Below are 24100 nucleotides of genomic sequence, written 5' to 3'. Positions count from 1 at the left end.
ACAGATGATGCCTGTATTTCTTCCATGAAACATATTTAAAGTTGCTTGAATGTTTTTACAGTGCTATGCATGCATCGGAAATGGTGCATTTTCGTGTGAATTTTTCTTCCAACTACTGTATATAGTTATCCAGCAACACATTGGCTCCAGAATACAAACTGCTCACACTCTCGAGACAGTCAGGGAAATGGGAACCAAGAAAAATCCATCAAACCTTGGACTGAAATGGATCCTCACATACCCCAAGTTAATGTCGCATGGTAGCCAACAACAGTACAGCTGGTATACACACACTTCAAATTGCTGCTAAATGAATGAAAATCCGAAGTGTAGAGTTGGTCATCAGCTACAGTAAAGAACATAGGTATCGTCTCTATCTCCACGCAGAATGCAGTATGTTAGCACTGGTCTTCTACACAAGCAATAAAATAAAATTCACATTCACAGAGAGAGAGGCAAATGCAACAATAATTCTTATTGGATGTATTCAGGTGCCTCAACTCAAGCACTCTTGAGAAGATGTCACCATCCATAATCTGTAGGACTGTGCCTGTCAACCTCAGCCATGACTAAAAATGAAGGGTAATGGTAGCTCAGTAACATCTACAGATTCCCAAATCTGTCGTAAAGACTGTGCCTAGAGCTTTTAAGATAGAGGAAGCAGACAAGCCAAATGCCACACAATATTGTCATTGATACCAGCATTGCTAAATTCAAAGGAAATGACTTTTAAAAATTTCAACTTGTAGAGAACATATTACAACCAGAACTGTTTTAATGATGTATCAGAATACATAAGTGCATCCCTGGTACAATAATTACAAATTCTTATTTATTATATATGGGGCCAGAAGACTGTCTCAAGCAGGCCAATATATTCTTACCTTCGGCATCACCATTGTTGTCTACAATATGGGGTAATTAGCCTGTGTTAGTGGCTCTTGAATGGGATATTGAAATGATTTATTCAAAGTAGTATATGAAAACTGTCCCTCTATATAGATTTGAGGGATGCATTCGTTCCTTTTGGCTAAATTTGAATTTAAATTTGAGTCAAGGGCAACAAACTATAATATGCACTGTAGAACAGTGTAAAAATACACATTTTGAGCAATATACTTTGTTAAATTATATTAGCCTCTTAACACAATTTGCCTCTTTAAAAATGGTATTTATACATGCAAACCTGATGGATTTTGAACAGTAACCTCTTTTAATATTCAGAATATCCAACAGCTATGTTTTCAAGCTTTAACCACGCATAATTCAGCAGTAGATTGCTTGGAGGGAGTGCGTTTTATCCAAACGGCCTCATTACAACAATTGGGCCAAATACCATTCCAAAAACTGTAACAGTTCTCTAAAGACAACAGAAATACCTTGCCTGATGAGTTGAAAGACTCGTCCAGTCCAGCCATAGGTCTTGAAAAGCCCAAAGGGCTTCCTTTTCAGCCAAGTGACAGCATTCCAACTAACGGCAGATGTGCAATATCTTACCCATTCAAATGCCTCATTGCAAAACAGATGTAAGAATATTATTGTAGCGCAACTCTCCAGGCTTTGCCTTTGCACCTGAAAATGTAAACCTTTTAAGCATTTCATTTCTAGATTGCCCTCAGAAAATGGTCATACTTCAAGTGTAAAATATGTAATTTCGAAAGGCAATTAGATCAATTTATTTAAGTCATAGTCCTACTGATTTTTTCCAGATTTCTGCATTTGTATCACATTGATAATTTCTATAATGGATCGCATGCATTCAGGGTTGACATGTCCTGTTTATAAGAGCATCTAGTATACTAGTTTTGTGAATCAAATACTGAATAATCATTTAGCGCAAGACAAGATCATTCTCCACTCTGCTTTTCTGGAAGTTGGCAAATTAGTTTTAGTGGACAACAAAAAGGGCACCAGGTATTAAAAGAAAAACAGCCCTGGTCAAGCCAATGGTTAAAGATAATTTGTTCAGATTGAAAAATACCAGAAAAATATTCCTGATGAGTAAATGACATTGAACAGAATGTTCTTTCATTTGCTTCTCGCAATGCTGAGTTGTTGTTGTTGTGTGTCTTCAAGTTTCTGAAATCAGGAAAACTTATCACAATATTTGTTCAGAGATTTGCCACTGCCTTCCTCAGGCTAAGAGAACATAATTTGCTTAGTCACGTAATGGGCTTTCACAACTGAGCAGAGATTTGAAACCTGGTCTTTAGGGTTGCAGTCCAACACTCCAACTACTACACCATATCTATGTGTAGTAGTGTAGCCTTAACAGCTGGTTCTGTAATGGTTTACTACTAAAACAGCAGGAACTGATAGACACAAGAGAAAATAATCTTCAATATATGCACATATACCAATCTGAAGTTTACCTTGTATTCATTTGCTCTATGCAATCAATGGAGGTGTCATACATACTTTGGGTAATCTGGGCATTGGCTTTTAACAGCTCTGTTGCCAATTTTAAAAATCATGCTATCACCCCATTTTCCCACTTTCAAAAAGCTTTGGCTCTAATTTCCAAAATGAAAACAGAATATATAGCCCTTGGTCTCCGGATGGATAATATTTGGGGAAATCTATTAAAAATAATTTGCACTGGGCAAACTTAGGGACAATCCATATGTTACAACTGCTATCTACAAAGTAAGGCTATATAAAAGTGAAAGTTATGCATGTTTACAGAGATTCATGCACAAGTTAGCTTAACAGACAACATCAGGTAAAGAAAAACCAACAATTTGAAGGAGACTTTCTACATTTTGCACTGGAAGATTATAAAGAGTGCTACTTGGGCCATTTGAAATATTACTTAAGTGTATGTTCATGAGAGCACAGATCATCTTAACTATCAGCCTTTATTAGTCAATGGATATGTCGCCATAGAAACTTAGAAACAAAGAGAAATATACCTCAGTAGAATATAGAATATTTAAAATGTGTATTGCTGTAAATATAGACTTTTGCCAATTCTTTCCTACTAGAACTCCAGTGGCACATTGTGTTAAAGTGCTGAGCTGCTAAACTTGCGAACCAAAAGATCGCAGGTTCAAATCAGGGGAGCAGAGTGAGCTCCCGCAGTTAGCCCCAGCTTCTGACAACCTAGCAGTTCAAAAACATGCAAATGTGAGTAGATCAATAGGTACCACTCCGGCAGGAAGGTAATGGTGCTCTATGCAGTCATGCCGGCCACATGACCTTGGAGCCGGCTCTTCGGCTTAGAAATGGAGATGAGCACCAACCTGCAGAGTCGGATACAACTGGACTTAACATCAGGGGAAACCTTTACCTTTACTTAAAACCACTAATGTGGGAATTTGAATTTTTTCAAACAGGAAACACACACTAACATGTTAATTTTTCATGCAGTATTCATATGAACATCTTGACATATGATCAAGCTGGTTGACAACACTTCTTTCATTCATTCCAACATTGTTCTCTTAAATTTAATGGCAGTCACACAATGATAGTTGTTAATAAAAGGAAATTGCATAGTACTGAACTTCATTTAGAACGAATAAAAAAATAATTTGTAGGCATCCTCCTCCCCCAAAGTATAATTTTGTTTATTTTATAAAACTGTTACAAGTAAAATGTACTCCATTTCCCTTCTAGGTCAACTTTTCAACAATCACAGTCCCGAAAGTGTTTGTTATATGGGTCAAAAGAACTTCTCAATTAGGAGCCTTTAACAATCACAAGGTCAGGACACTGCTAAGTTTCAACTTAGGCGTTAAAACCTTCAGATAATAAAAATATAAGAAATCTTAAGTAATGAAGTTGTACCATATTGTTGGATCAAAGTACAATCAAAATTAAAAGTAACACTGACAAAAAATATCAGAAGAGTCAGGGTTAATTAGAATACAGATTACAATGCTGAAAGTGTAATATTATAGCTTAGTTTCTCAGTTTGTGCCTGTTCTTCTTCATCAATTGGCTGGTCCTGTGCTTTCTGAAGAACTGTTGCAGATAATTAGAGGACAGAATGTAGATACTCTAAAGCCGGCATGGACAAACTTCAGCCCTCCAAGTGTTTTGGACTTCAACTCCCGCAATTCCTAACAACAGATAGGGAGTTGTGGGAGTTGAAGTCCAAAACACCTGGAGGCTGAAGTCTGCCCATGTCTGCTCTAGAGGGATTATCAGTGAAAATCTCCTTTGATTTCCATTCAGTGATTTTTTTTTTGTCAGCTTCCACACAATTTATGGAAAGGTGAATTTGAGTCCAACAACAAGGCAGCTGTGACAACTGCCTTAGTGAGTTCCAAAAGCAAGGTCAGCTCTGAAGTCTGTTTTCTCTCTGTATTTTCACAGTTTCACTTTTGGTAGCAAAAGCAATCAGTTATTATTATTATTTCAATGAACTGCAATGGGCGATTTCTACCATTCTTCTACAAAACTGCTGCAATTGCCTTGATAGTAAAGATACATACTGAGCTATTTCCATAGGAAATGTCAATCTTCTGCTTTTCATCAACATAAACAATGAAAATACTTGACATTTGTGCTATTTTCAAGACAGCAACTTTTAAGTAACAGTATGCTTTGTTTAAAAGTTTCATTCATTTCTGATAAAAATAAAACAAAAATTTCACAGAAATTATTAGTCTAGTGAATTAAATTCATTGCTTCCCTTCATTAGAAAGAAATCTAAGGCATGAACTAAGATGTCTGCCATAGAAAGAATATAATTACTGATATTGTAACAAGTGGAATTTTTAAAGGGCTGAATTTGGTGTTCTATCTAATTCTTTTTCAAACTTAAGCTGTTCAACAGGCCTATATTATGAACAGACAAAGAACCTGAGCAAAGCCAGAAAGCTACCAGTAGCAGCACACAACTGATGTCCTTTTAAAAGCATTCCTACCCTATCAGCTTTGGCACAAGGTTCAGGATAGCAGTTTCAAAATATCAGCTATTGGTTTGTTTGTAGAGAATATTGTTGTGATTTTCATTATCTATGCAGCTGTATGGAAGACTGTGGTCGTGTTTGGTTTCATGTATTGCATCCCCATGTCTTGACACAACTCTGCTATTTCAACACACTTCTGTGAGCCAGTGCAGGTAAGTGACAAGCATAGTTGTCAGGCAGCTGCAAAAGTAAGAAAAAGCAGGTTGTCTCATCAATAAGTATTTCCAAGTTATTTGCTAAATGAAGTAACAAAGGATCTATGTGCCGCCTCAAAACTATGGCATAGAGCAACAACGTGGATGGAATAATGAGCTAAAAGAAGTCTATGAGAGAGATCTTTCAGACATTGGGATCCTGGATACATACAACTTCCAATCATGACTGTAGCGTAGGGATGAGGCATGTTTGGCTCTACCAACGTTTCTGGATTTCAACTCTCAACATCCTGCACATCACTGGTTGTGATTACGAACACTAATGGGAACTACAGTCCAACAACATCAGGAGAGCCACACATGCCCCACTCTTGTTGAATCAAGCGATTTATATGAATGAAACAACCCATAACAGCTATACCAAACACCATTTGGTCTTAATTTTCCTTTACCAAGTCTAAAATGATTAGTAGGGAAAGGACACAATGTCAGCAGGTCTGCAGACCAATTTTCTTCCTTTAGGGGAATGCCATAAATTGAAAGAAAGAAAGAAAAATAATTGGAAGCCTAATTTCAACCCTGGAAAATTGTAATGTTAAGTTGTTGGGGAGTGGTATGAGATCCCATTAAAGAATTACTGATCTGGAAACTTTGAGAAAAAAAAGATTGGGTATTGTAAATATTCTTAGGGATACCTGTTAAGTTTTTATGGAGCCCTCAAAGAAAACCCATCAACTGGATATGTAATACAGCCATGACATTCAAATATTATTTTTAAAAAAGCTAGAAGCCAGCCAAGATGATACTGTAAGTGGATAGACAAATTTCCCTCAGCTCTGAACATAGAAATCTTCCCTTGGTGCAAGAGAGATTTGGGCCAATATTGTCTATTTTAACTAGTTACAGTCAAAGTCTCACTCAAAGAGACCTTTGCAACCAGAAACCCTTGCTACTGCACCTTCAACACACAATGTATGTGCAATAACATTAAGTGTCATGTGCCATATGATCGTGTTGCTGGGGTCAAATCTAAAATTCAAAAGTAGTCTGACAAAGTAATAATTATTGCAGTTTTAAAATATATATACATATACATATATATATATATTACTTATCAGTACCTGAGCACCTAATCTGGAGAGATACCTATTCCTCAAACTAAAGTCATTCTTTGGCTGTAATTTGGCTAAGTCATCTTCATTCTGACGTCTGATTTGTTCCCGTCTCTTTGCTCTGTGAAGAGAAAGGGGATGCTATTAATGCACATATGAATTCACAAGATGTGCTAGAACATCTCCTAGGTATTATTCCTAGATCAATAATACGGCTGGGAAGGTAGGTTAAATCAAACAAATGCGATAGGCAGACATTCTTTTCTCCAGTATTTATTTATAAAGATCAAAATTCCAGTGCAAAAGTGCAAGTGTCAACAAGGTAAGTCAAAGGCTAAGCTCTGTAACAAAAGAAGTACATTTAAACAGAATTAAACCTTTCCATTACAAAAGGGAGGACATAAACTCCCCCCATCCACAAGGCTGCTTGGCAGGCTGCTAGAAAAACATCCAATATTTTGTTCTCCCAGGGACAGGCATTTGATTTCACATAATTTATCCAATCATTCTAGCACACATATAACAATTTCATTAAACTCTCATGATCCAGAAATTCATGTGATGGTCTTATTATGAAACCACAATTTGCAACAAGAAACTGAGAAACATTAACCTGCATTTTGTAAGGCAACAGAAAATGCAGTTACAGAATAAAAATACACCATTATTATTTGAACCATGATTACTCCACAGAAGAAAGATGAAGTCATCCAAAGAGCTGCCCATAGACTAAAATACTGGCTCAAAATAAGCTGAAGAAGCCACCTTCCGTTGAATAGTAGTCTCTTCAGTTAGATGTAGATAAACTAACTGTCTGACTCCAGCTTAGTACTTCAATAATGATGCCATTTTGATCACTGATCCAAACAGGATGTTAAAAGAGTCAATGATTTGAATCAACTATTTCAAAAAAGCTTGATGTTTAGCCCTCGGGATGAATATATTACAATGTTCTTCAACAGGACACGTTGCCGATCAAATCCTCCCCACCTCTGGAAGATTTCCTATTCAGATTTCTTTTCTGCAAAAAATATTGTAGTGATTGGTTATTGTTACCAGTATGATTTCTTGAAGGAACTGAAGAGAAAATTGTAAGTTATCTCTCTTTGACTCATGAGTCAAAAATATTATTTGGACTTGTGAGACAGCCTTCTTAACACTCTAGAGCTTTTAAACTAAACTTGCATTATATTGACCATTGACCACTGACTATTAACCATGCTGAAAGGAAATGAGGATTTTCTTAAGAAAGAAAAAGTCTACAATTAATTACTAAGAGTCTTTATTTTTTAAAAGTTACTGAACAAGTTCTGAAAGAAAAGTTGCCTATTCTGTAACAATATGCTTATGGCAGGAGTAGGCAAAAAAGTAGCCATCCTAATGTTCCTGAATGACAAATCTTATCAATTCTAACCAGTAAAATCAACTGTAAGGAATACTGGAAGATTTATTTCAGTAATGTCTATGGGACCATTTTGTCAATCCCTGAAATAATGATATTAAATGATTTACAGTTTAATAATATTTTCTTGGGCCATGTATTTAGACTGCATATAACCCACAATTATTTCTGAAGCCCCGAGGGCTCCCAAAAGATTATTATTTATTTATATACCATATGCCAAAAAAGACCACACAGCAACTAAGATGATGTTAGTAAGTTTCTGATTGACTTCATATTTAAAAAATGTGTCTACTGGGCCATGGCTGAGGAAGAAAGGGACAATTTTAGCTACAAAATACACTACATGTGTTTTTAAAAAAATCAGGGATGAGAGACATGAGGAAGAGGCCACCTAAAGTCCCCTGGGAAAAAATAAGCCCACTCACAGCAGCTGTCCTTCTCATATTAGACGAAGGCTTAGATCACACTGAAGTCCCACTGATTTCAGAAAACCTTGTGTACCTAATTATATTGTATAATACCAACATTTATATTTATAGTAAACTGTCATCAGAATCTTCCACTTTATCAACAAATTTTCCTAACCCACTATCTTCAGGTGATCTTCAAGATCTCATAAAAGTTTAACGTTCTTCCAAGTCAAGCTCCAACACTTTTGGGCTTCAGAAGAGCCCTAAAAACATGGTTATGTGCTCAGGCTTTTAATAAATAATGGCAAAGAGGGCATGGACTGACTTATAGCTAAAGTATGAGGTTTTTGTGGAAGAATGGATCTGACTATATGTTTTACAATTTTTATACTGTATTTAATAGTTTTAATTGGTTTTATGTACTGTGTAATTTTTTACTTTTGTAGGTATTGAATTACTGTCATTGTTGTTTTGTAGGTATCGAATTACTGCCATATCGAATTACTGCCACCCTGAGTCCCTTCGGGTGAGAAGGGAGGGTATAAATGTTGGAAATAAATAAATAAATGAGTCGCCATACAGTATCGGGGGAAAGTGCATAGTCATGTCAATGCCCATTATCCATTTGCACCTTGTTTTGTAATACATCACAGGTGACTCAGGTCAGAACTCCAGCTACATACTTACTCATCCACTGCTAATTTCTGCAACTTTTCCCTTTTCTTTGCAGATAAGTTAAGGTCACCTCCTAAGGCATAAGAGATATTCATGTTTTTAACATTCTTTGAACATTTTAGAAGTCACTTCTAACTTGTATCACAAGTTTGTGAAGGACACAGATTACTTAAATGAACATTTTTTAAAAAAAATTGGGGAAGGGCCTCCTGTATGGAAAAGAAATTTCACTACATTGAGAGTGGTCAAATCATCAACATAGAAGAAGTAAAGAAAGTGACCTGCGCAATTCTACCCATATGGCAACCCCAGATTTATGCCATACTGGCCAGAATCTTACTACTAAGTTTGTTGTCATGTGCCTTTCCAACTTGTGACAACTCTAAGATGAGCCTATCTAATCAGTAGCTCTGTAGCTGGCCTTTCAAGCTATGGGGCTTCTGAGGGTTCTGGACATAAGGTGGGTTACCCATTTTGTATTAGCTCTCACAAATAATTAAATCCATGGAGATTCACTGCTCCAAATACAATACAAACATAAACTCAGAGAACTAAGAGCTTCAGGCATGCTTGGTTGTTTCAATACTGACTTTTTAGTGCCTTAAAAGGTGAAAGTGCATGTATTCAAAATTCAGTAATGGTTCTAACTACTGAAATACTATAGCATTCATACCACTTCAAAGAGCCACTTCAATGGCATAAAATATAGCATGTTTGTGTATGTGTCTTTGTTATAAACAGTTATTGAAAATCTGTATTGTTAAAACAAAAGGAAAACAAAGTGAAAGTTCCAAAAGAAAAACTATTGCAAATGTAACATGCTGGGTTTGTAATAGGATACAAAGTGGTACATGGCAGATAAATGTGTTTATAGTTACTGTGAAATATCTGTATGTGAGAGCAGGATGGGACAACAAAGTGAGACTTATAGTCAGAAGCACAAATACTGTTGTAAAAAAAGTTTCAGTCACAAGCATGTGACACTATGTTAACATTGGTTGAAGTTAAAATCATCTGCTGACTCAAACATAAGCAACACACAAGTACAGAGAATAAAAAGCAAAGGCACTTACCTCTAAAGTAATTCACAAAGTACAGCATGACCACAGCGATGAGTGATACTAAAAGACAAAAATTAAAAAAAACATATGAAAGCTTCCTTATTACAAAGGATGTTACAAACTGAAGACTTTCAAACAGGACATTTGTCTAATACCAAAACTGCTTCTTTCTAAGGTGCCCATTGTGTGCAGAACCACAAAGGAATACTTTGACTCCAAATACATGCAACTACAGTATAACAAAACAGATACAATATAAATGTTCATTTATAATGCCATAGATAATATATGTTTGAGTCTTACAGCAGGAGTGCAAAGTTGGGAGGAGAAAAATAGTAGCCTTACTACTCAAACCATGGACATGCCCCAGCTTTCACCAGGAACAGGAATTGAAACCAGGAATTGAAACTTCCTTTTATTTCAATTGCCTTTTTAAAATCATTTTGCATCTTCAGATGGTATCTTACTTACAACACACACAAGCACTGAAGAATATTTCTAGGAAGAGGTACCCTCGGGAATCCAGTATCATACCAGCTGCAATGGAAATGATGGCTAGACCCAAGTTCTGGATTGACTGCATGCTGAAAAGCAATACAATGACTGGGTTACAGAGGCCAATTATTTTCCCTTCAGTTAATAATAAAGCTGTCTGAAAGATTATCCCAAATCATCTACAACATTTGAAATTATAGCGAAATAAAAATCAATTAGAATCTATTAAATAATGAAATATGCACTACTCTGACATAACTGCTACTAAACCCAGCAAACTGCAAGTAAGCTTTAGGTTATCTTCACTGATATTATATATGCATCTTGAAAGCAGATATTGAATTTTCTTTTCCCAGCAGTAATTATACTTTGAAAAATGTTGATATAGCAGCAACAAAAGGAGAGAAATTTGCTCAGAACTTGTCCTCAATCTGGACTCTTCACATCACTATACTTTCAAGTTGACTATTCCTGGAAATCAGGACTGTTAAGTAGAGCAAAGACCTGAATATTTGCCATTAAGTTTAATGCTCACTCCCAAAAGGAAAAATACCTATTACTTACAAGCCATAAGCTGTTCCCAGTTGATGTTCGGGGACAACAAAAGCAACCATAGGCCATAAGGCACAGGCAAGCAAGGAATAAGCTACTCCCAGCAAACACTGTGGAAGATAGATTTAAAAACACTGCATCAACATTTAAGAACACCAAAGGGAGCTAATAATATGAATATAACATTCTGCATAGATTTCCAGTGATAACAGGCTGCTTCCATTTGTTGATTCTGTTACTGACATAACATGTGGGTGGTTAATGACAGTTAAGGTAATAAATAATGAGCCTAGTTGATAAACAACACCGCTAACACATGGACACATCCCGAAGAAATCTAAATTGCTATTCTGAAAAAGCTGCTTTAGAGTTTTGATTTCTAATATGTACATGGAAGGAAGGAAATAGGATTGTATCTATTATTGGATCCTGTTTTCATTTGCAAAAAAGCTTTTGATGTGTAATACATGAAACATAGTTCCTGTAAAAGTTGACAATTATGCGCCCATGCCCCAGCATTAGAATAAAACAAAATCCAAAACACCTACCATGGCAACCCAAGGGTTCCAGAAAGTAAAGGCCAACATGATGTGAGCAGTCAAAGTAGTCACCACAGCACATATAACCCAGGTAATATTCTTTCCAACCCTGTCAACTAGGAATCCAAAGACAGGGGACATGGGTGCTGATATGACATACACTATACTATAAAAGAAACAAGAGGTACTTGTAAGATGCTAGATTTCAAGAAAAAACAGGTCTTGTATAATGTATAGGAGTTAAAGTTATTGTTTTCTGTCTTTATTTTAACTGCTTTTCATTTTATGGTGGTTTAATTGCTTGCTAACATTTAATTGCTTGCTAACTACATTGCTAGTAATTTTTAATGGCGCTCCATGCAGTCATGCCAGCCACATGACCTTGGAGGTGTCTATGGACAACGCCAGCTCTTTGGCTTAGAAATGGAGGTGAGCACCAACTCCCAGGGTCGGATACGACTAGACTTAATGTCAGGGAAAACCTTTACCTTTACCTTAATTTTTAACTATGTCTTAAATACTGTAAGCTACCTGCAGTCGCAAAATGTGGAAAGGTAGAAACAACTAATAAATAACCTCTTTTGTATCATATTTACCTGTTGATTGCACTTGCTTCTTGAGAAGAAAACTTGAACTTCTCAATGAAGAAAACTCTGTTCAAAGAAACCATGGAGAATTTACAATCATACCATACAATTCATTAAAAAATAATGAATAACTTAAAATGACAAGCCTACAATTTCAATAGCACACATTTATCAGTAGCCCTTAACAAGGTAAGAACCATGTGACAAAAATTATCTTGGAGGAAACAACAATTGACTAATGAATAAGAAGTAACAGGGCCAGTCCAAGACATTGTATCACCCTTTAAAAATTTAGGATCCATTCTATCCCACTACTACATCTGTATGAACATGCTTTATACTTGAGGCCTTAACATCATTCAGTGCTGCATCTAAAACAATGGATTTATATCCACAAAAGCTCGGGCTAAAATAAAAACCAGTTAGTTTAAAGGTGTTGTAAAATTCCTTTTTTTCCCTTCCCTGCCCTTCCTCCTTTTTAAGGAGCAAGAAAGTAGCATAGGCATGGGTTGGCTTACAGAGTTACGCTTCAAAGAGAAATCCTAGCCTGAGAGTAAGTGATTGGACTACTTGGCTTTGTAAAAGGATAAGAAGATTAGAATGTGTAGGAATTCTGGCAAGATGGCAAGAATCTTCAGGCTTTATAAGATCAGTCTATATGTATCAGAATTAATGGGGACTGTGAAAAATCCTGAGTTTAAATAATACCATTAGATGTCTATAATTTTTTCTGCAACTAAATTGGTCTGAGTGAGAGTAAGTCTTCCACCAAAGGAGAGATGAGGTGGATAAGGAAGGGGTTAAAGTCAAGTGCTTAGATTTGTAAAATGTATGCCAGTGACAGTTACATCTGACATATATTTTGTATTTGCTTGAAAAACACAACACACAGGTGAAAGTTCTATGTGTCTCAGAAGGGAACATACACATACAATGTCTATGGCTGCATCTACACAAAGAACATCTAAAGTTAGAGAAGCCATCCACAACTTACTGTTGGCTAACCCTATGATGCAAAAGCAATGAACAGGTTGTATTATTGGAACAGCCAACCTAAGGCTTTTGGAGGAGGAATACATAAACAAATGTGAGCTACACACTAAGAAACATTTTGGAAAACTCTTGTGACCACTGCCATAGTTTTCAGATGGATAAATGTACATCCACAGAACTCCTCTATCTCTAGTCTGACCTAGAGTACTTACTTTTGAGTTTAGAATATGTATGGATAAGTTGTAGAACTACAGCAAATTTCAGATTATTGTATTGAATCTTTTGAGGAGTTATCGTTGATGGTTTCACATGAGTCTGCCACCTTCTTGGGAGTCAACCAGGATTTAAGGATTTCCATGTGTTGACTCCCGTCCTGTGGAATGCCCTCCTGACTGAAGTGAAACATATACCTACACTTCCTTTTTTCACCTACTAAATATTTTTCTATTCAACAAGGCTAATAAATACCAATTGGCTTTTTAATTAGTGCATTCTGCTTTTATTATAACGTTTATAAAAATGTTCATCTCCTGTACACAAGTCCAAAATCAAGTATGGAGCAGCTTATAACTTTACTGAACTAGTAACAGTGGTTTGATGGAGTGGACCAACATGGACCCAAGTAAAGAAACTGTCATATAACTGAACACTGTGTTTAAAAATATTTATCATTTAAAATCACAACACACCAAAGAAAAACTCTAGATAAACCGTACTCCAAAGTGACAAGTCTAAGGTCTTACTAAACACACACTTACTTTCCAAGTCCAATGAATGGGAAGACGGCCACATAATAACAAACACAGATAATAAATATGAGCCATAAGGACAATGAGAAGTCTTTCACATCAGTTAATTTAATCACTTCACCTTGAGGAAAGAGAAACAACAGCATCAGAATTAAGACACTACATTTGTAAAAGACAGATTCACAACACTGGACTTCATGTAAAAGTTTATTCAGTGAAAAAAATCAAATTCTGCTTTTTAGAGTTGCTTTTAGCCTGTTCTATATTTTTGCTATTTTGTGTATTAAATGCTATCTCTTTGCAATGCATCACCTTAGAGACCTTGCTGCTCTAGGAGGCAATAGATAGATATTTTCAAATAAAATAAACATATAAATACAGTTTTAACCCAGTGGTTAAAAACAGTTGCTCAGTACAGATCACACTGTGTTGGACCTAAGAACTTTGCTAGATATATGTTAGCTTTGTGTTAAGCATGCTATAACGCTTTATCAAAGTGACTTCACTCCATTCTCCTGTCAACAAAATCAACTAAAAGTGCATCCCCCCCCCCCCCCCAAGGAAACAGTCCAAAAGATGGCTGGAAATGATGCCACATCCCTTTTGTTCACCCAAAATAGCTGCCACAACTCCAAATGAGCTGGAAATCAGAAACTAAATGCAGCACTCCTGATCCCAGATCCCAATTTATCCTGATGAATATTTTTTAAAAATCAGTATCTGTCCATACATGACGCCAGAGCACAGCTGCATGAGCAGATGGCTAGGTTTACAGAAGAGTTTGACAAGTCTTTTAAAAAAAAAGAATGAACATGCCAACACAACTAGTATGATCCCACCACTAAGCAAATAAAGATCTCACCCTGCATTTATATTTCATCTTCCCATGTAATCACAATTCTTAGGAGGCCCAGAAAATCTCCTGACTTCAATTTTTAAGGAACGTATTTGAGTCCTAAATGAATTATGGGCTTAAACCTTGGTATCTTGCCATTCTGACTTTCAGCACAAGATTCTTACATACTTAATGGCAAGAAGGGTTACCAACCTATCAAGACTAGTTAGCCTTTGCTGTATCCAACATCAGTACTCATTTTGACCTTTAAAATTGGTAAAAGCTGATCTCCAACAGAACAGACATACCAACTACTGAACCATCTATTTCAAGATCAACAAGATGATATGTCAATTTTGCTTTCCTAGTGTTACTGACCTAGTCTGACTATGCTTTATAGAAGCATACTACAGCTTGAAATTTCCAAGTCAATAGCAAACAGCATCATGAAAGAGGCAAATGTGGGTTATTTCAAAATAAGAAATTTACAGCTGTATATCCAATGCCTTCGCAAATGAAGTTTGCCAAATGAAGACAATGAAAGGAGGAATAGGTTCAATCTTTGCTTCTACTCATTATCTAACAAACATCTCTTTAAAAACAAACATTCAATTACTGAACACCAACACACACTTACCAGTCTTTCCTTGCTCTTTACATAGAATTTTCTCAGCTCTTTTGTCCAGATAAGCAAGAATGAGAGCACAGATTAAAGAAAAAATACACGTCACACCACCTGCAATTGAGGTTAAATGCATTTTATATCAGCAAAAAGTATATCGAAATGGCAACTTATTAACTAATCAAAAGTTATGACTTAATGTGTGAAGCAGTGTCAAATAGACTGAGCTATCACCAACTACAACAATGGACATTAGATTTACTAAATATATTTACTACATTTCATCCAAAGAAGTATTTAGTTTACAGGAAATATACCATTTTTTATCATGTCAGAAGTGAATTGAGAACATACTGCAAGTTGCTTCTGGTGTGAGAGAATCGGCTGTCTACAAAGACATTTCCCAGAGGATGCCTGTATGTGTTAGCATCCTGTGGGAGACTTCTCTCGTATCCCTGCATGGGAAGCTGGGGCTCACAGAGGGAGCTCACCCCATCTCACGGGTTCGAACCGCTGACCTTCAGGTCAGCAGTTCAAGTGCCACAAGGGTTTAACCAATTGTGCCACCATTTACAAAGGCAGTTGTCACTAACATTCAAGTTTGTGTGAATCAAACCTTTGAATGCTAATGGAACATTGCACTGCATAGAAATTATAACAGGAGCACAGACACAGTTATTAACTGCCTTCAACTTATGGCGACCCTATAAATGGGTGACCTCCAAGACACCCTATCATCCTGCTTGAGTTTTGCAGACTGAGGACCATGGCTTCCTTGATTGACTCTATCCATCTGTATAGTGGTCTTCCTCTTTTCCTCCTCCCTTCTATCTTACCAAGCATCATTCTTTTCAACTGAGTCACATCTTCTAATGACATGTCCAATGTTAGCAAAGAATCAATCCAAACCACAAACAGGAAGTATCACACATAACAGAGGACTCTTAAATTGTAAAATTTAAAACAGTAAGATAATGGGAAATTCAAGAACTGAATAGATGACAACTATGGTGTGTTATTAGATATGGAACTAAAGAAAATCAAGGCAGTTTTCAACAAGTTGATCCCACCAGAAGTTTTGGCCTACAGTTCTCCCCATTCCTGTCAATATTGTTCAGGAGTAGTAAGAGTTAAGACCAAAACAGAGTAAATTGGCTGGAAAGAGATGACCTAAGATAGAGGTGGTGAGATATTCTGGACTTTGAGTCACAAAGCTTCCAGCCAGTGTACCCCTGATAATGGATTATGTGATATATAGTCCAAAACTTCTGGAGGGCCAAATTCCTATCCATGGCCCAAAAATGCATGCAATCCTGTAAAAGAATAAATTTATCAGTTTATAAATGCATACAGTTCAGAATCTCACAATTTCCCAGTTAAATATTGAATAGTTTACAAAACTGCATCACCTCTTCTTTCAGGTTATGTGTTTAATATTTATCAGTGCACCAACAGTTCTAAAAATGAACACAATGAGAATCAGATCTGTCTATGGAAGGATTACGCTTCAGGATTATAGTTGTTAATTGGATCAGATATCTAATTTGTGTGTGGTGAAGGAGAGCAGGACATGATAATCTCTTACACATCCAAGTGAAAGTGAATACTATTTATTCCATTAGAACAATGGAAAGCATTTATAAGCTTTGCTTTCAGACATTTTATCAAGTACCTGGAATTTATAAACTAAACTAACCACTAGCTTCCTATTTGTCCATATTGGAGCAAATCCCAAAATATTAAAAGTAAATAATTGAAGAATTTACTAACCTATAAAAAGTGCTACCCCAAGAGTGGTGTGACCTGTAGAACCCAGAAGATCTTGAACTTTCGAGTATACCCATCCCATAATATTCATGTTCACAGTGCTCCCCTAGGAAGAAAAATGAATTGTGATCATTTCAACACAGTATTAAAGAACAGAAAAAAGAATTCCCATATGAATAATCTGTGTGTGTATGTGTGTGTGCTGCACCCAACACTTCAAATACAGCTAGCTTGAACAACCATCTGCAATCAAGAATGCAGAATTCATATATAATAACTCTGTCAGGAATACTTTCATTGCGTATTCCTGCATGGCAGGGGGATGGACTGAATAGCCCTTGCAGTCTCTTCCAATTTTATAAGGCTATTAACTAGATGTTACAGACACTCAGCAAGGGTTAGCTATCATTAACATGACAAAAGTAGCAACCTGCTTATTTGGACAGCAACTTTTGCTATTCCTGACCATTGAAAGACTTGTACTCTCAAATACCTGATGGGCATCTCAATGAGGAAGACTGCCTGAGGAAGTGTTTTCTATAGAACCTTGGCTGGCCAAAGGACTGAACTAGAAAGATTTTTGGTTTGCACTGTCATTCTGACTATATTCTTAACAGGGTCTACTAATATGTGATAATAGGACTGTGCTTACTAGCAATCAGACACAAAGATATACTTTTTCACTCCAATTAAATCTTACAACAGTCAAATCCTATTCTGAATGAGGAAGCATTTCAGGTACAATTTGAGGTGTCTTGACATCTATCATAAATTTTAAATTGGGCCACTGAGAAGATTGGCTAACCAGGAGCATTGGGACAATGAATTTTAAGGAATGAATACTTGGAATATTTATTAGAAAATTCTGTTAGCTATTCTAAAATTCCTTTTCAATAACTATGTCCCTAACTATATGCATAGATAGAAATAAATGTATGGGGACATTTGTGGTCCTAACAAGAGAAAATAAAAATGAGTTTTTAAACTTACGATTCTAGCCATGCTGAGCTGAAGTCCAAACACAAGGTTTAATTCTTTTCCTTTAAACCAACTGACAGCATAGGTATTTTGAGCTACTGCTAAGGACTCCCCACCAATCCTAAATCAGAGAATTAAAGAATAAAATTTTAAAACAACATGCATGACACAACAATTTCTTGTGATTTGGAGTTACACATTCTTGTTAATATGCAAGTTTAGTTTAAGTATCCAGAAGATCAAAAGGGAAATTATTTAATGCTTCTGAATCAAGACAAAGAAACAACTGATTCACAAGATTTTTTAAAATATATATAAAGTTTATTATAGCCTTTATAATAGCACATGATGACACAAAGCTAATATAAGAACTTACCCAAACACAAACCTGCCAGCTTCCATCAGCCAAAAAGTATTACTTATTGCTCCCATAGCAAAAATCACCTTAAAAAGTGGAATATGAATAACATGTTAGCTTAAATGCTGGAGCCACATCATTAACAAATATTTTCACTCAGTATTTTTTAAATTTAGAATAATCTAATGGCGCGCAGATCATTATGATGATCTACTGAATATCTACTGATTTTTAATAACTTTACATTATTTATTTTGCTTACCTGTCCAATACAAACAAAGCAGCTGAATATTATTGTGCCCCACCTGCAAAGAAGTTTTAAAGCATTAACGCCATTGTAATAAAGAAATGACAATACAAAAGTACCCCTTCCTTACTGCAGTTCAGCTGGACATAAAGTACATCTCACAGTTGTTCAGCCGTTAATATCTTCCAATACATGCATAAGTTATCTTACCTTATTCCAAATACTCTGTCTATCAGAAAGCCTCCAAAGAAACAGAGAACCACATTAGGCCAGGAATACCAGGCATACAGTGCCATGAACTGAGCAGTGTTCACTTTCATGTCCTAAAAGGAAGCGCAAACACTCAAACCAACGTTCCAGCTCCACTTCAGTAATAAAACATTTATTTATTTATTTATTATGGTATTTCTATCCCACCTTTTTCTACCCCAAAGGGGACTCAAAGCGGCTTTACATATAGGCAACTATTTGATGCCTTAACAATAATACAAAGTTAAAATGGACATTTTGTATGAAAGTGAGGTCTAGAAGTACACACATTTTGGACAGCTCCATTTTTTCCTTTCAGTCATGTAAAGATTATCAAACCTCCCTAATTAGCTTTTAAATTACATTACATTATAATTAAGTGCTAGAATCAAAGTGTGAATTAGCAAGCAATTTAACTTGCAGATCCCATTTTAAAAAGAATATGAAGACAATGTAAGTCTCCTTGATGTTGCTGAAAGGTCTTGCTTACAATTAAAAGATTATCACTATAGTGAATGAAGGGTGAAATTCGTGATCTTCACCTACCCTTTGAACTTGAGTCTGAAGAGCTGCTGGGTTGTCATAGCAAAAATAGCTGCCTAAAGAAAAAAAATTAAGAAAGAAAAAGGTTTATTGAAAATACTTTTAATAGCAGTATTGATACTTTGGATCCCACAATTAAATCACAACATAAAGAGAAAGGAGGGAGGAAAGGCATCCTCCATTTTTGCTGGATCACCAGAGAATACAGAGAAAGGAGAATCTTGAGTTAGAAACAATATTTTTGGACTAGAAGTCTCAAGAGCTCCCCTATTCAGCAAGGCCAGGGGCCCAAAAGCTTGGTTTTCTGGCTTCAAAACAAATATGTAACGTTTACATGCCCTTCCATCTCCATTACTGCAAGATACTCCTTATCACTTTGTATGTACAGAAGAGGCCATAAAAGGGTTGTGTGTGTACATGTTTGAAAGTCTTCTGCTGATTAATGGCAATCCCATGAATTTCATAGATTTCCTCTGAAATATAGCCTAGAGCAGAGGTTCTCAATCTGTGGGTCCCCAGATGTTTTGGCCTATAATTCCCAGAAATCCCAACCAGTTTACCAGCTATTAGTATTTCTGAGAGTTGAAAGCCAAAACATCTGGCGACTGAGGCTGAGAACCACTGGCCTAGAGTATTGCTCCTTAAACTGTGGGTCCAGATCCCAAATGGGGTCCCCCTAGCTCAATGTTGGGGTAAAGAAAAAATTGGCAAGAGTGAAACGTTTCTGAATACCACCCACCTATACAAATCTGTTAGCAACAACATGCAATGTTTATAGTGGACTCTGCAGAAGAGGCTTTATTTATTTGTTTAGGCAATTTTTATCCCACCTTTCCCCACTCAGGGACCCAAGAGGGCTAAAAGCATTTATAAAATGCACACACTAAAACAATACATAATACATAATAAAACCAAATATTCAACAGAGCTTGAAAAACATTAAAACCTGTGTATTAACATAAAACTAAAAATTCTAAAGCAAGGGTTCCTAAATGCCATCTGAGTGCTTTAGATGTATTTCATAAAAAGGATAATAAGTCAGTTTAGCAAACCTCAGAAATGCTGATTTATTATCAGTAAATGTTTGTTTTTTATATCTATTTTATATACCTGGGGTCATGTAAAATATTTTCAGGCTATAATGGGTCCTGAGTGTTATGCATACTCTGGTAGAGAAAAATTTTTCTCTAAGGCTGTATACACAGCTGTATAAAATTCCACATTATCTGCTTTGAACTGGCAGTGTGGACTCTGGGCCCTTCCACACAGTCATATAACCCAGAATATCAAGGCAGATAATCCACAATATCTGCTTTGAACTGGGTTATCTGACTTCACACTGCCATATATTCCAGTTCAAAGCAGATAATGTAGGATTTTATTCGGCTGTGTAGAAGGGGCCCCAGATAACACAGTTCAAAGCAGATACTGTGGATTATCTGCTTTGATATTCTGGATTACATGGCTGTGTGAAAGAGCCCTGACTCTATCCCCTTTCCACTGACTCTGGAAATGAAGCCAGTTTATGCTTTGCAAACATACAGTTCAAGGGGAATGTGAGGGGAAGTCATAGGGAGGAGGAAGCAAGCTTCTTTTCTGCTGCATTGGAGACTATGGGGCCCTTCCAGACAGGCCCGATATCCCAGGATCTGATTCCAGGTTTTCCATTTATCCCGGATTATCTGGCAGTGCGCACTCATATAATCCAGTTTAAAGCAGAAAACCCGGAATGAGATCCTGGGATATAGGGGCTGTCTGGAAGAAACCTAGGATGCGGGATAATGGCTTCAAATTACAGCAAAGGAGATTCCACCTGAACATTAGGAAGAACTTCCTAACTGTGAGAACTGTTCAGCAGTGGAACTCTCTGTCCTGGAGTGCGCTGGAGGCTCCTTCTTTGGAGGCTTTTAAACAGAGACTGGATAGACATTTGTCAGGAGGGTAGGAGGTGTTTTGAATGAGATTTTCCTGCTTCTTGGCAGGGGGGCCAAGAGGTCTCTTCCAACTCTATGATTCTACGGCTCACTCTCTAAATTTCTAGGTTGGACTGATCAAAATCCTCCTGACACTCTAAAAAAAAAAAGCAGCCAGACCGCACTGAAGCAGATGAGACAGAACCTCATCACACTAGAGCTTTGATCCACTTTCAATCCACTTTAGGGAGGGGTTTTTAAACAGCTCAGCCAGACAGGTCCTGGACCTCACCAGGCTACAAACCCCAGAATTCTGCAGGAGGCAGAAACAGGATTTAAAGTGGACTCATGCTGTGTTCAATTCTGGGCACCGCAGTTGAAGGGAGATGTTGACAAGCTGGAATGTGTCCAGAGGAGGGCGACTAAAATGATCAAAGGTCTGGAGAACAAGCCCTATGAGGAGCGGCTTAAAGAACTGGGCATGTTTAGCCTGCAGAAGAGAAGGCTAAGAGGAGACATGATAGCCATGTACAAATAAGTGAGGGGAAGTCATAGAGAGGAGGGAGCAAGCTTGTTTTCTGCTGCCCTGCAGACTGGAACAATGGCTTCAAACTACAGGAAAGGAGATTCCACCTGAACATCAGGAAGAACTTCCTCACTGTGAGGGCTGTTCGGCAGTGGAACTCTCTGCCCCTGAGTGTGGTGGAGGCTCCTTCTTTGGAGGCTTTTAAACAGAGGCTGGATGGCCATCTGTCGGGGATGCTTTGAATGCGATTTCCTGCTTCTTGGCAGGGGGTTGGACTGGATGGCCCATGAGGTCTCTTCCAACTCTACGATTCTATGACTAAGTGAATCAAAGAGTTAAAAAGTGTGGTTCAGTTTAAGTCAATTGCTGCACCCCGGTGGCATGACTCAGTAAGCCCTGCAGAGATTAGAATTTGCCATGAAAACGGAAGGAGGTTTGAAATTGCAACTCAACGAGTTTCACTATCCCTCTCTCCATTCGTTTGCTTCCGCTTTTTTCTGCTTGCTCGCCTGATTCCACAGAAGTAAGGAATGACAGTTAAAGCGGTATGCATTCATTTCATAGTGTAGAGCAGGCATGGGCCAACTTGGGCCTTCCCTCTAGGTGTTTTGGGCTTCAACTCCCACCATGCCTCACAGCCTCAGGCCCTTTCCCCCTCAGCCGCTTAAGCGGCTGAGGGGGAAAAGGAAGGGGGAAAGGCCCAAGTTGGCCCATATCTGGGTTAGAGGCCCGTTCCACGAAAGAGCTCACCGAAGCCCAAGAAGCACATGAGGGCCAGGACCAGGAGGCGGTGGGCCAGGCGGCTGGGGTCGCAGAGAGCCGGCATGGGTTTCCCCTCAGAAGCCTCCGCGGGCGGCTCTCCCTCCAGCAGAGCCTCCTCTTCCTCCTCCATGGTCGCCATCTTGACGGGCGGACAGAATCACGTGAGCCAGTGCGTCACATGACACCCCGCGCCCAGCCCTCACGTGGGAGGAAAAAAAGGTTGTGAGATTTGTTGGAAACTAGGCAAGGGAGGTTTATGTATCTGTGGAAGGTCCAGTGTGGGAGAAAAAACTCTTGTCTGTTTGAGGAAGGTGTGAGTGTTTCAATTGGCCACCTTGATCAACATTGAATAGCCTTGCAGCTTCAAGGACTGGCTGCCTACTGCCTGGGGGAATCCTTTGTTAGGAGGTATTAGCTGGCCCACATTGATTCTTGTCTGGAATTCCTCTTGTCTGGAATTCTTTATGTACTGTTCTGATTTTAGAGGGTTTTTTAAAAATACAGTAGAGTCTCACTTATCCAACGTTCTGGATCATCCAACGCATTTTTGTAGTCAATGTTTTCAATATATCGTGATATTTCGGTGCTAAATTCGTAAAGACAGTAATTACTACATAGCATTAATGTGTAATGAACTACTTTTCCTGTCAAATTTGTTGTACAACATGATGTTTTGATACTTAATTTGTAAAATCATAATCTATAGTAGAGTCTCACTTATCCAACATAAACGGGCCGGCAGAACGATGGATAAGTGAATATGTTGGATAATAAGGAGGGATTAAGGAAAAGCCTATTAAACATCAAATTAGGTTATGATTTTAAAATTAAGCACCAAAACATCATGTTATACAACAAATTTGACAGAAAAAGTAGTTCAATATGCAGTAATGCTATGTAGTAATTACTGTATTTATGAATTTGGCACCAAAATATCATAATGTATTGAAAACATTGACTACAAAGACATTGACTACTTAAAGGCAGAGTGCATTGGATAATCCAGAACGTTGGATAAGAGAAGGTTGGATAAGCGAGACTACTGTATTGTACTGTGTCCATCAAGTGCTCTGCTATGGCTGACTTCTCTGATTGAGTTAGTCTGCAGTGCCTTTCATGTTCCTTGATTTGTGTTTAGGCACAGATATCTAAACCATGGAGCCCTAGGTGGTGTAGCGGATTGAACCGCTGAGCTTCTGAACTTGCTGACCAAAAGGTTGGCGGTTCGAATCTGGGGAGCAGAGTGAGCTCCCGTTATTAACGCCAGCAGTTCAAAAACATGCAAATGTGAGTAGATCAATAGGTACCGCTCCAATGGGAAGGGAACGGCGCTCCATGCAGTCATGCCGGCCACATTACCTAGGAGGTGTGTATGGACAACGCTGGCTCTTTGGCTTAGAAATGGAGATGAGCACCAACCCCCAGAGTCAGACACGACTGGACTTAATGTCAGGGGGAACCTTTACCTTTACTATATAAACCTCACTTGCTTAGTTTCCGACAGACCTCACAACCTCTGAGGCTGCCTGCCATAAATGTGGAAAAAACGTCAGGAGAGAATGTGCTTCTGGAATATGGCCATACAGCCCGGAAAACTCACAGCAACCCAATGACCAATTTATGTATGTAAAGCACATATGGAACATGA

The 24100-nt window shown here is 37.7% G+C and overlaps 1 protein-coding gene across 2 annotated transcripts; it reads right to left on the bottom strand.

The window, feature by feature from the left end:
* Positions 1-3553: 3553 nt before the first annotated feature.
* On the bottom strand, positions 3554-22623 carry mfsd1 (major facilitator superfamily domain containing 1). 2 transcript variants are annotated; one of them, XM_008106105.3, is made up of 17 exons: positions 22441-22623; positions 19255-19307; positions 18670-18782; positions 18475-18517; positions 18231-18298; positions 17867-17975; positions 16880-16982; positions 15125-15223; positions 13662-13773; positions 11920-11976; positions 11333-11489; positions 10797-10894; positions 10209-10321; positions 9750-9797; positions 8689-8749; positions 6196-6307; positions 3554-5099 (listed from the first exon to the last, which is right to left on the bottom strand). In XM_008106105.3, the coding sequence occupies exons 1-17, from the start codon at positions 22589-22591 to the stop codon at positions 5040-5042; spliced, it is 1557 nt and encodes a 518-aa protein (XP_008104312.1). In that variant the 5' UTR covers positions 22592-22623; the 3' UTR covers positions 3554-5039. The 2 variants fall into 2 exon arrangements, with proteins under 2 accessions (XP_008104312.1, XP_008104313.1); XM_008106106.3 differs by lacking the exons at positions 3554-5099; positions 6196-6307 and adding an exon at positions 6444-7207 and having other exon boundaries at positions 22441-22621.
* Positions 22624-24100: the final 1477 nt, after the last annotated feature.

The sequence above is a fragment of the Anolis carolinensis genome, chromosome 3, assembly GCF_035594765.1.
Source record: "Anolis carolinensis isolate JA03-04 chromosome 3, rAnoCar3.1.pri, whole genome shotgun sequence".
In the NCBI taxonomy this organism is placed as follows: domain Eukaryota; kingdom Metazoa; phylum Chordata; class Lepidosauria; order Squamata; family Dactyloidae; genus Anolis; species Anolis carolinensis.
The sequence above is the reverse complement of the archived record's forward strand: the minus strand, read 5'-3'. Positions and strand labels throughout refer to the sequence as shown.